Here is an 11,610-nt window from a genome sequence, read left to right on the forward strand (position 1 = left end):
CGAGCCCAGGAGGTAGCAGTGGGCAGTGACCATCCAATTGTACCTTATCCCCCCAGGACACTCCCCCTCGAGGCTGTTTTGGAAGCTTGCCAACTGCCAGGCACCCAGGCAGGCATATCCCTTTTGTCTGGCTGCTGTTACCTGCACCTCACTCCAGGGTCCAGGCATAGCCTCCCCAGACCTGCTTCCGGCCTTATAGAGCTGTTTACTTCACTCAGTTTCTCAGTCTATCATGCAGACTGAGGTGTGTTCTGCAATGGGGACCCAACCAGGACATGGTGGGAACTCACTGGCCCTGCAGGTGGTCTAGGCAGCTCAGTCCCCGTGTCAGAGGGTCTAGCCACGAGAAATGGCTGTCCTGAAGTTGTAAAACCGGGTCTCAGCACTAGATTTAGCCTAGGAGCCATGGGCTGGCTGCCTGGAGACAGCCCACCTTCTAGTGCTGCTGCAGTAGGCTCAGGAGTGGGCCTCGCATAAGCAGGGCGGATGGGAGCTCTGGGCAAGGCGTTGGCCCCTGGCACCCTAGGTTCTTAACTCACTAACCCCTGCCCCATGCTGCCTGCTGCTCTGCCCTGCGGCTTAGCTGCCACGTGCATGCGGCTCACTCTAACTCTAGTGTGTATCTTCTCTCTCTGCCACCTCATCACTCTGGCAGGCACTTACCTGGGTAAGTAGCTCTTGTGATAGGGCTTTGTGTGGGCCCCGGGTTGGGGTCCCAGCAGGTGCCGTGAACAGGTCACCCCTGCCTGGGTGCTGCAGACCAGGAAATTGGGGCCCCTGAGAGCTAAATGAGCTTGCAGGGGAAGGCTGGATCCAGGACGCCAGAACAGGGTCGAATTGCAAGTAGAGGAGGTGGGACAGGCTCTTCAGAGCTCTTCTTAAGAGATGGGCCACCCTGTAGTCCCCCACCCTTGTGAGGCCGAAGATAGGAGGGTCTCTGGTTCCAGGTAGCTGAGATACATGTTAAGACTTTGTCTCTCTCTGATGGGAAGTATCTGATGATTGACAGATTGCCAAGGGGTCCAGTGGCACTGGCTAGGCATGGTAGAGGAGTCCTGTCTTGTCCCCCGCTTGGAGCCAGGCCATTCAGAGACCTGTTTGGCACACATGCTTACACATGCCAGCAGACCCAGGAAGCAATGATTCCTGAGGTGGGCCCAGCTGGGACTCCTGCTGGGGTGGACTGACAGAGCCTAGATTTTGCCTCTCAGCTTCATCCTGTTGACATCTCAGTTCCCTTTTAGACCTGCAGCCTACAAGTATGCTACTGTAGTCAGGGTAACTGCTTTTAGCATGTGAGCAGCCGGCAGACAATGGCTGCCCTGAGAATGGATAGGGATGATGCTGTGCATACAGCTCTGCAGGCTGTCGCTTGACTGGTCACCTGTCTTGGCCTCGTTGGGGGCGTGCGGGGCGAAGGGTAGTCATCTCACACCTTCAGAGAAGCAAATATTAGATCTGAGACCTCTTGTCCTCCTACCTGGAGCCCAAACTGCCAAACTGCTACGTCTTCTGCTGGTCAGGATGTAGGTGGCTCTCAGGGTTAGCAGAGCTATGGGACCGTCTGGGCTAGCTGCGAACAGGCCACTTGGGTGTGGGCTTTGGCTGGAGGGAGTGGCCTCAGGAGGGATCATCTCCCACCCCCATTCTAAGGCGAGCAGTATGGTGCTGAATGTGCTTCCCTGCTCTGGCCTCACTTGGTGTTCTTTTTCATCAGGTCTGGCAAACCATGGACAGACCAGGCACATGGTAAGAGTGGGTGACTGTGTGTGTTCACATCCCTCAGGTGTTGGGGAAGTGGCCCTGGTAGCCCCTACTCCCCAACCAGTGCCAGGGAGAGAGCATCTGGGAGTCCTGGCCAGACCTAACAGGTAGCCTCGGCCCAGTACATTCAGGCCTGAGCAGCGCTCCAGGAGCTCCCTGCCTGGGCGGGTGCAGGCGGGCTATGGAACCCTGAGGCCTGGATGCCCAGGAAGTTGGGCGCTTGGTCTGAGGGTTGTAAAGTGAGGCCAGGGCACTGTGCTCATACCTACCTCTTGTTCACTACAGGGACCAAGTCGGAATCTCCTGCTCAACGGGAAGTCCTACCCCACCAAAGTGCGGCTGATCCGAGGTGGCTCCCTGCCTCCAGTCAAGCGGCGGCGAATGAACTGGATTGACGCCCCAGACGACGTATTTTACATGGCCACTGAGGAGACCAGGTTGGAGCCTTTCCTGGGACGGGATGGGAGTCTTCAGCTACCGCTTTCTGGTGTTTACTGGCTCACCTCTTCCCACAGGAAAATCCGAAAGCTGCTCTCGTCCTCAGAAACCAAGCGTGCTGCCCGCCGGCCCTACAAGCCCATTGCCCTGCGCCAGAGCCAGGCCTTGCCGCTGCGGCCACCCCCACCTGCACCAGTCAACGATGAGCCCATTGTTATTGAGGACTAGGCGGCCCCTCCATCAGCCCCCGAGTATCCAGTGCGGCCTGCAGAGGCCAAGAGGCCTCCCTCCCCCCCAGACTGCTGCCCACCCCACCCTCTGGTTTCCATAGCGCCCCAAGTCCCGCCCTCACATGCAGAGACACTGCTCCTCTGGTGGACGTGCGGGGGAAGAAGTGTGTCTAACTTATTCCAAGACACCGAGGAGTCTTTTTTAGCTTTGTGTTTACTTTCTGGCTGGAGCAGAGATGAGGAACGCCCGGGCCCTGCACAGGGCTTCTCACCCGGGGTGGGCTCTAAGGTTTGTTGTGTTCTGTTGAAGGTGCCATTTTAAATTTTATTTTTATTACTTTTTTTGTAGATGAACTTGAGCTCTGTAACTTACACCTGGAATGTTAGGATTGGTGTGGCCAGCAGCGGCCAAGCTGCCTGGCGGGGTTGGTCCCTTGTCTTTTCAAGTAATTTTCATATTAAACAAAAACAAAGAAAAAAAATCTCATAAAAAGGAAAACCCCAGCATGCCCTTCTGCGTCCTTTGTTCCCAGTCCCCTCCGGCCCCAACACCTGGAATACCCCGGGGCCTCTCCTGGCACGTTCATGGCCAAGCCCAGGAAGATGGGCCGGAGCCACAGGGCAGGCCAGATGCTGCCCAGCTCAATGCTGAGGTTACTCAGGCTGTGGAGTGTACCACTCCGAGACCTGTTTCTGCAGGCCTTTGGCCCAGTGCCTGCTACCCTTCCCAGGGGGGCAGTGAGGGGCTGGCCATGGTGAGGACCTCCACACAGTGAGAGCTGACCCTACCTGAGGCCCCACAACTTTTCCCAACCAGGGTTCACTTAGATGGCACAAAAGCTTCAGGTCCAGGGCCACCGCCTGTGCGCTGACCCCTGGCCAGCTGTCAGCCCTTCTGCGCTAGGCCCTGCCACGCTGTGCTGGCAGGCATGCTTTCCTCAAGTATTTGCTCATATTTCTGCTCAGAAACCTTATCTCCGGGAGGCCTGTGCCTACCCTTGCAGGCCGAGAGACAGGTGCAGGCCTGGCCAGCTACCGGAGGAAGGAGGGATGGCTACAGACCATCGTCCCTCAGGCTTCTGCCTCTCAGCTGGCCAAGAAAAGGGTCAGCCAGCCCCTCCCTGGGAACAGTGGGGATATTTGGCCTCTGCCTCCTGCTTGTGCCCTACTCAGGCAGGCGCCTGTGATATGTGGAAATCTCAGATGGGGGGTTAAAATAGAAACCACTTATGTTCCCACTCTGGGTACAGATAAGGGGGTATCTTGGCTTTCCTGGGCCTGTGATGGGGCTTATCAGGGTGACAGGCCAGGTGTCTGGGATAGGACTGTGACATTCCCCATCTTCCTAGGGTCATTAAGCTGCTTCCCCCAGCCGATGCTGGCTTCCACCTTGTCCTCTACCGCTCTAGGACTGCCCAGTCTTCAAGGGCCTCCTAGGAGTCCTCTCCCATGGGGGAGTCTTCAGGGAGCATGGCTGTCAGCTCAAGCAAGGTGCAGATGAAGCCCCTTCTGAACTGGCTCCCTGTCCTCAGGCACAGGCTCTTCTAAAGGCTGTCCTTTTCAGGAGTCAGGCTGGGTAATGAGACATCCCTAGGTCCTGGCCAAGACAGAAACCCAAGGGCAAGAGGGCCCTCTAAGAGTTCCCAGTGCCATCCTGGTATTCTTGACGTGCCTCAGTACCTCAGCTCCAGTGGTCACTATAGAAACAAAGCCATGTGTCTTGGGCTATGTGTCTGCCTCTGGCTGCTTGGAGATCAAAGCCAAGGCAAAGAATGGGAAGTGAACACAGGCTGGTGGCTGATGGGCCCAGGAAAGTACTGTTCTATCCGGAAGCCCTTTTTGATGAAGAAAATGGGCAGGGGACATTCTGTGAGGGCCAGGCACTCAGGACCCAAGGGACTGGTACTGACTTGAAGACCTGATGATGTGGAAACAGCCTGCATACCTGCCCAGGTCACAGCTCAGAGCCTTTACCCCAGGCCTTGCCATGCCCCGGGCCTCACTGTGACTCAGCCCAGCCATGGGTTTCCTACAGTAGATCTGTGACCCTGCTCTAAGGGTGGGACACATGAAAATATAATTCCAAGATATTTTTTATCTTGCTGAGACTGTAGAGACGTGACCTGCTCCACCCCCTGCCATCTTCCATACTTCATGGATGATGAGAGGGTACAGTGAGGGTTGATTCGGTTGGGGAGCCGGGGCACCTATGAATCCAGCCTGAACAGAACCTGGCTATGAATGAAGGGGTCATATCCGGGAAGGTACTGTGGAACCCCCAACCTACCTCTTCCTTTGGCTGGTCCGTGTCCAGAGATGCCTTTCTGTCCCTGCCCATGCTGTCCTGTTACTGCCTCTTGCCCCCCACAGCCTCAGATGCGCAGGCCAAGGCCACTGTTCTGTCACTGTCCCGTGTGCCTTCCTGCCAGGCCCAGGACAGCCCCATAGCCCTCCATCACTGCGCGGGCACCACAGGAGAGTGGCTAGAGCAGCGGCAGCAATTAAGCTCTCTCACCCCACCCTGCTGATCCCCTTCTCACCCTGGGCATCAAGCCAGTATTAGGTGCCATTCTGCCGCCGCCTCCCCTTGGAGGGGCCCTGTCCCTGCCTACTCTTTCATCGGGGCTGGATACCCTTGAGGCCTTTTCAGAAGACTGCCTGAGCCTAGCTCACTTAGTGGTGGGTGGTCAAGCAGGCTGGAAACTAGGGTCCCCAGGACTCCTAAGATGGGGACGCCTGGGTTGGGGAGTCAGGGCACCTATGAATCCAGCCTGAACAAGAACCTAGCTATGAATGAAGGGACCCTGTCCAGGAGGGCACTGGAAGCCACCTTACCTGCCTCTCGCCTTGACTGGCGTGTGTCCAGAGGTGCCCAGGGGGAGCTGGTCAGGCTGGTCAGTCAGGCTTGGAGGGGGCGGCACATGTTTCTGGGCTCTTGTCACCATGGAAATGGTAGCAGCAGCAGGGTATGTGTGCAGGGAAGGGGGAGGGGCCGCCACATGGAGCCATGTTAGTAGGCCGGGGATCACCAACATGCCTGGCACCTGGAACCACTTGACTCCCAGCCCTTGGGCTGGGCAGAGAAATGAAATATGGGTGTCCAGCACAGCTGTGAAGACAGGGTGGTGGTGGTGGTGGTTCTGGAGTCAGTTGCTCATACTGGGTCCGGTCATCAGGGTCTGGGACATGTAGGGTGTTTGTTTCCCAGACCCAAGGCCCAGATTTGGTCAAGAGGCTCAGGGAAGAGGTCTGTGGGTCCCTGGGTCCTCTCTTTGGTCCATATCTTCAGGAGTTCCAGGATGGAGTCAAGAAGTAGGAGGGCTAAGCAAGCCCCTAGTGGGAAGGAGAAATGGGATGGGGTCGGGGGGGGGAGTAGGATGGGATGGGGGCTTGTTCCTGAGGACTAGCAAGGTGGAAGACAGGATCTGGCTGGCAGGATTTCTGGCTCTGCTGTCCTACAAAATGCACTGGGGCCGGAATTCCGGGAGTCAGCGACCCTGGCCTGAGGAAGACCGGCAGCAGTCATGGGCTTGGGGCGCTCACAGACTGGGGTGTTAGCTCTCAACACTTGATGCAGAGGAAACTCGCAGGTACCCCCACTCCTCCAAGGATAGAACTGGGGAGGACTCTTTGGGCGCAAGTGCACCTACGGCCCCCTCGGAGCCTGCACTGACTGTCTCCACCCCGCCCCCACTCATCCCAGTGGTTTCTCAGGCTGTTTTTGGAAGTGGCGGCGCTTATACTAGTGAGCCTCGCCCGCCCCTCCTTCAGCACCACAGACAGGACCGCGGCGCCCCGCCCGGAATCCGATGCTGCGTGCTTCTGTGCAGCGAGGCCGTTGCTATAGAAACGAGGCAACAAAGGGAGGCGGCGCCGGGAGGCGGGAGGCGGGGGGGGGGGCGTCCCGCGGGCTTCTCGCGCCCCCTCCTGCCACGAGCCAGCCGGGGCGTGGGGGACTGGAGCTGGGGACCCCAAGTCTGCTCTCCAGCTAGAGGCCACGAGGTTGCCATGGAAATCCCTGTAGAGGCCACCTCACTGTGGGGTAGGGGGCGCCAGGCCCTGCCCCTCCGACCCTGGCAGGTGCGCCCCGCCTGCCGTGCGCCCAGCTGCTGGCGTCCCGGGGGGCGGGCTCCCGAGGCCCCGCCCGGGTCTCGGAGCCAATGGACGTCCGGGGGCGGGCGGGGCAGGCGCGGGCGGCGGCGCAGAGACGAGCGCGGGTGGAGGGCGCGGACCGATCGAGCGCACCGACCATGGCCTCCAAGTGTCCCAAGTGTGACAAGACCGTGTACTTCGGTGAGTATCCACCCGCCGTCCGCCTTCGTCTCCAGTCCCCTGGCTCAGAACCACACCCCATAGTGTACACGGATCCGGGTGCGCAGCTACGGTCTTGGGATGCGCGGCCGGCCGGTAGCAAAGCTCGCCACGCTGCCCACGAGGGTGCGGCCGGAGGCTCGAAGGTGGGGCTGCGCCGGGCGAGGGAGGCCACCTGGGATCCTGGAGAGGCGGTGGCGTCGGGTGGGTTCAGAAGCGGCCAGTAGACACTGGGCGAGGTACGCAAGTCCTGGTCTGCCGGGGCCAGGAGCACCCTCCCGGCCAGCCGCATGTTCGGCTCATCGCCCTTTTTCAGTGGCACTATTTGGGGCGGGATCCAACGAAGTCGGACGCCTGGGACTGGTCCGATAAGATCCTCTGGGTCCCGGCATCTCCGCCTCAGTCTGTGGCTGCCTCCCAGCCTGCACATGGGCCCAGTAGTGTGACCCGGAGTAGTGAGTGACCCCAGTTCTCACTCCGACCTCTGCCCAGACCGCTGGACCAGGTCTGGGATCCGCTGGGATTCCGGATTCAGTCCAAGCGGGGGCGACCTTGGCCTCCGCCTCTTACATGCTCCAGCTTGCTCCCTTTCTTGGCCATTTGCCTCGGCATTTTCACCCGGGGTGGGGCACTTGTGACACGTAGGTCTCCGTGAGCTTGAGAGTGCACTAAATGACCAGGACCCTGGCCTCTTGGAGGTTAAGGCCATCAGGGAAGGAGGCAATAGTATGCAGGAATGTTTGATTGGTTCCTGCTAAGGTGGCCTCTGAAGGCAGTCACCTTTATCAGGCATCCCTGATCCCTGAACTGCTAACCTCCCGGGGCTATGCTCCTGGTTGAGCAACTTTTCCCGGGTAGCAGTGTCTGCCCACCAAAAGATAGACTCAGGGCCAGAATAGAGGAAGACTTCTGGCTTGAAAAGACAGGGTCCCCTTCTATGGCCATCTCTGAAGAGTAGTGAGTGTCCGGTGGGCTTTTTCAGCTGACAGGAGGAGGGGAGAGGCCACTTTTGTTTGTTCCCAGAGGGGAGGGACAGGATTTGGCTTGGAGTTGTTCTGGGTGGCCTGGAGCCAGGGGCTTCCTGTTGCCTCCAGGAGGGGACAGATTGCCTGATTTCAGTCCTTTTCCTACAGAGGGATGTCTGACAAGTCTCAGGGTGAGGACAGTCCTCAGGGCCATTCTTCATGACTTTGCCCCTGGCCAGGCAAGCTCTGAACTCTTTCGGGCCTTGGCCAAGAGGCCACCCGGAAAAAAGCACTCTGCCTGCTTGGGCGCCTCTGGCTCTCGGAGGAAAACAAAGGCTCCTCACAGTCAGCTGGCTTCTGTCCTATGGGAAGGCAATGGGGAGGTGGGGGGTGGTGGTGTGTCCAGAATACTGCCCTTTCCACCCAGCTAGCCTGTGCTCTGGGAGCCCACATCTGAGTAAACTCTAGGCCAAAGGTTCCCCCGGTGCTGTGAGACTGATTTCCCTCCAGGTACATGTGGCCAGGTAGAAGACTATTGCCCACCCACCCCACCCCTCCGCCCCCAAGCTATTAGACCCAATCGATGCTGTATTCCCAATTTACATCTGTAATGGGGCCATCGACCCAACGAGTGAGTCTGAGGGTCAGTTTCCTGTCCCCACATGGCCCACATCCCAGAGCTGGCCAGAGCAGAGTGGTTTTGGCAGCCTTGAGCTGCAGCTGCCACAGCCACTGATGGCCATCCCAACAACCTCCTTATCACTGTGCTGAGAGAGGATGCCAGGCCGGCATGGGAGCCAAGCCTGCCTGCTATCCAGGTAGCTCTCGCCTATTCTGGCTTGGACATAGCAGGGCTCTGGCTCACCTGTGTCTTAGTATCACAAAGGGAACTGAGGGATACTTAGTTCCAGGGCAAGGGTCTGGGGGATCCTGGAGGACGCCCTGTCCTGACCATGCACAGCAAGTTAGAGCTGCAGAGAGCCAGACTTGGCCGCATGGAGGATCCAGGCTCACTGCCCAGCGGCAGCACCTCCTGGGGCAGGAGCGGGGGGGGGGGGGGGGGCCGCGGGCGGTGGGGGCAAGCTCTCAGAGTAGGCTGTTCTCCCTAGCATTTGCCAAGGTTATCCAGAGGAGGCTTGGCCCCAAAAGGACCACTGGACCACTCTTGAGAAAGGAAGGCTAGAGAGCTGTTTCTTCTATCCTCAGAGTAGCATGCCAGAGCCAAGCAAGCATAACACCCCTCCCGCCTCCCCCGCCACTCTGGCCTGGCCCCTTCCCTTTGGAATTCCGCTCGGGCCCTTCTTCCTGCCCACTTCTCCACCCTTTTCCTGCCTTACTCCCTTGGGGAGGCCCAAGCTTCCGTCCATTGGGATGTGGCTCTGCAGCCATAGCCCTGGAAGTGGGAGGCGGCTGGGGCAGGGGGGGGGGTGCAGGAGGAGCAGGCTCCACAATCCTCAGCTGCTGATCACAAACCTTTGGCGCCAAACTGGCAGCTGGAGGCAGTGGGTGGAGGGAGGGCTCAGGGCTTAGGATAAGGGAGCCAAGTAGGGATCCTGCCTGGCGGCTCTGCACAACCAGGACTGGTGGTCCCTCAGCCCGTGCCGAAGGTGAAGGGCTTCTGTCTCAGTGGTGGGGCTCTGTGAGTGTGAGTCAGGTGTCCGAGGAAGGAGCAGGTATAAACAGGTGCCGTCTGCAGACAGTGAGGGGTTAAACCAAGTGCATGGGCTGAGACCACTTAGGCATGAGCAAGGAGAGAAAGGGCTCCAGGATGGCTGAGGGAGTCTCTGTGAACAGTAACCTAATCTTGGAGCCACCACCGGTGGGGTGGGGTGGGGGTGGGAGTAGGGCGTGATGTCTACCGGGTGGTGTGACCCGGAGGGGTGTGGGCTTGGAAGCTTCTGGACTGCAGGAAGAGGAACAGGAGCTCTGCCCTGACCTCCTGTGACTACCCACAGCCGAGAAGGTTAGCTCCCTGGGCAAGGACTGGCACAAGTTCTGTCTCAAGTGTGAGCGATGCAACAAGACACTGACCCCTGGGGGCCATGCCGAGCATGATGGGAAGCCTTTCTGCCACAAGCCCTGCTACGCCACACTGTTTGGACCCAAAGGTACGCAGGGTTCTCAGCCAGGCCTGAGCTCCTGTGGTTGCTGGATGGGGGTGGGGCCCATCTGCTCTTACCTCCCCTTCCTCCTACCCTGGAAAGCCATGGAGCAGCTTTGGGTGAAGTTCTGTGTGAGAGATGGGGAGGCCGTGTCGAGGCCTCCAGCCAGTACCCTCCAGCTGACATGCTTGCCACCTACAGGTGTGAATATAGGGGGCGCCGGTTCCTACATCTATGAGAAGCCTCTGACCGAGGGCCCTCAGGTCACTGGCCCTATCGAGGTCCCTGTGGTGCGAACTGAGGAGCGGAAGACCAGCGGACCCCCCAAAGGTCCCAGCAAAGGTGGGATAGATGGGCTGTGGGTGGGGGCTAGGTGTGGGTGGCCAGGGTCCACCCTGACCCAGAGCTTCACCCTTCCAGCTTCTAGTGTCACCACGTTCACCGGGGAACCCAACATGTGTCCTCGCTGCAACAAGAGGGTGTACTTTGGTAAGTGACTCCCCACGCCCCTGACTCAGGGAAACTGTGCCTGGGGGGGTGGGGGGGGCTGGGGGTCACCGCCCTCACCATCCTCCTCCCTCCCAGCCGAGAAGGTGACCTCTCTAGGCAAGGACTGGCACCGGCCTTGCCTGCGCTGTGAGCGCTGCTCCAAGACGCTGACCCCCGGAGGGCACGCCGAGGTAAGGGCTGCGGTTGGGATGTGGGAGCCAAATAGGTCTTCCAGGAGGAAGAGCATACTGGAGCGAGGATTCAGGAACCGGTAGGGTGGGGGCAGGTACCGGAAGCAAGGAATTCTGCGGTGGCGGCGACGCTCCCTGGCCTGGGGTTTTGCCCTAGGCCATACGGACCTGCGCTCTGGCCACTAGAGGGCAGATTCGTCAGATGTTCCTAGGAGCTCTGCTGCTCTGTCAAAGTGAGTGGGCCTGCACATGACCTTTGAAGCCTAAGATCTCAGGGAGGCAGACTCCTTCATTGTGAAGGTCTCACTGCGTCGTCGGGGGGGACGTAAAGGAAGGGGCGGGGGAGGAGTCTGTGCTCAGCACTCTCTCTATGCTGCCCCCAGCACGACGGCCAACCCTATTGTCACAAGCCCTGCTATGGAATTCTCTTTGGACCCAAGGGTGAGTATAGGGGGGGGGAGGGGAGGGATGGGGGTAGAGGACCTGGGGATCTCTCTCCTTCCCCAGACCCCTGTTTGTTCCTGCTCGGCCACCCCAGCCACTTTTCTCCCCAGGAGTGAACACCGGTGCTGTGGGCAGCTATATCTATGACAAGGACCCTGAGGGCACCGTTCAGCCTTAGATCTGCAGATGCCGCCCTCCGGGTCCCCTACTCGACCCTGAGGGAGAGTGACCTGCTGCCTAGTCCTGCCTGCCTCAGCGCGTCTTGCCTGCAAGCCCCAGGGCCTAAGTGGCGGAGGAGGAAGCCTCCTGGGTAGTCTCCAGAAGAGCCCAGAATTGCAGCCCTGTTTCTCTGTGTGTCACCTCGGCGTGCCCTGTGTTTCCCACTGCCCTCTCTGTGTCTGTGGGCCTCCATAGCCTCCCGTGTCCCGTGTCCCCGTGTCCCCGATAGCTCTCCGAGGTGGCTGCCCTATGATATCGCTGTTGCCCACACCTGCCCACCAGTATTATTTATGCTCTGCTTGCCGGGGATGGCCATGAGCTCACAGCATTCCCAGGGTGGCAGCCCCCCTGTAAGGAGCCCTCTGCTGGTTCCCACACTACGCCCTACCTACCCCTCACGTGGTTCACCGCTACGGAGACTTTTGCTGTCAATAAATGGTTTGGTTTGAGGACTGCA

At 59.2% G+C, this 11,610-nt stretch overlaps 2 protein-coding genes across 11 annotated transcripts in view; both read left to right on the forward strand.

Annotated features, from left to right (window-relative positions):
• Positions 1 to 2,939, forward strand: part of Mta1 (metastasis associated 1) — a 39,819-nt gene extending 36,880 nt beyond the window's left edge. For 6 of the 10 annotated variants that reach the window (XR_003736081.1, XM_028883676.1, XM_028883673.1 and 3 more), the window contains 3 exons: positions 1,718 to 1,749; positions 2,050 to 2,201; positions 2,280 to 2,939. Coding sequence is in view for 9 of the 10 variants with exons in the window: in XM_028883676.1 (XP_028739509.1) it covers positions 1,718 to 1,749; positions 2,050 to 2,201; positions 2,280 to 2,430 (335 nt within the window). In the remaining variant the exon portion in view is untranslated. Of the gene's footprint in view, positions 1 to 655; positions 668 to 1,717; positions 1,750 to 2,049; positions 2,202 to 2,279 lie in introns of all 10 variants that reach the window. The other 4 variants (XM_028883677.1, XM_028883672.1, XM_028883674.1 and 1 more) reach the window with 1 other exon arrangement.
• Positions 2,940 to 6,615: 3,676 nt separating this feature from the next.
• Positions 6,616 to 11,610, forward strand: Crip2 (cysteine rich protein 2). Its single transcript, XM_028883679.2, has 7 exons — positions 6,616 to 6,725; positions 9,664 to 9,816; positions 10,012 to 10,152; positions 10,231 to 10,299; positions 10,396 to 10,490; positions 10,874 to 10,931; positions 11,045 to 11,610. The coding sequence occupies exons 1-7, from the start codon at positions 6,683 to 6,685 to the stop codon at positions 11,110 to 11,112; spliced, it is 627 nt and encodes a 208-aa protein (XP_028739512.1). The 5' UTR covers positions 6,616 to 6,682; the 3' UTR covers positions 11,113 to 11,610.

Source organism: Peromyscus leucopus, chromosome 14, assembly GCF_004664715.2.
Source record: "Peromyscus leucopus breed LL Stock chromosome 14, UCI_PerLeu_2.1, whole genome shotgun sequence".
In the NCBI taxonomy this organism is placed as follows: domain Eukaryota; kingdom Metazoa; phylum Chordata; class Mammalia; order Rodentia; family Cricetidae; genus Peromyscus; species Peromyscus leucopus.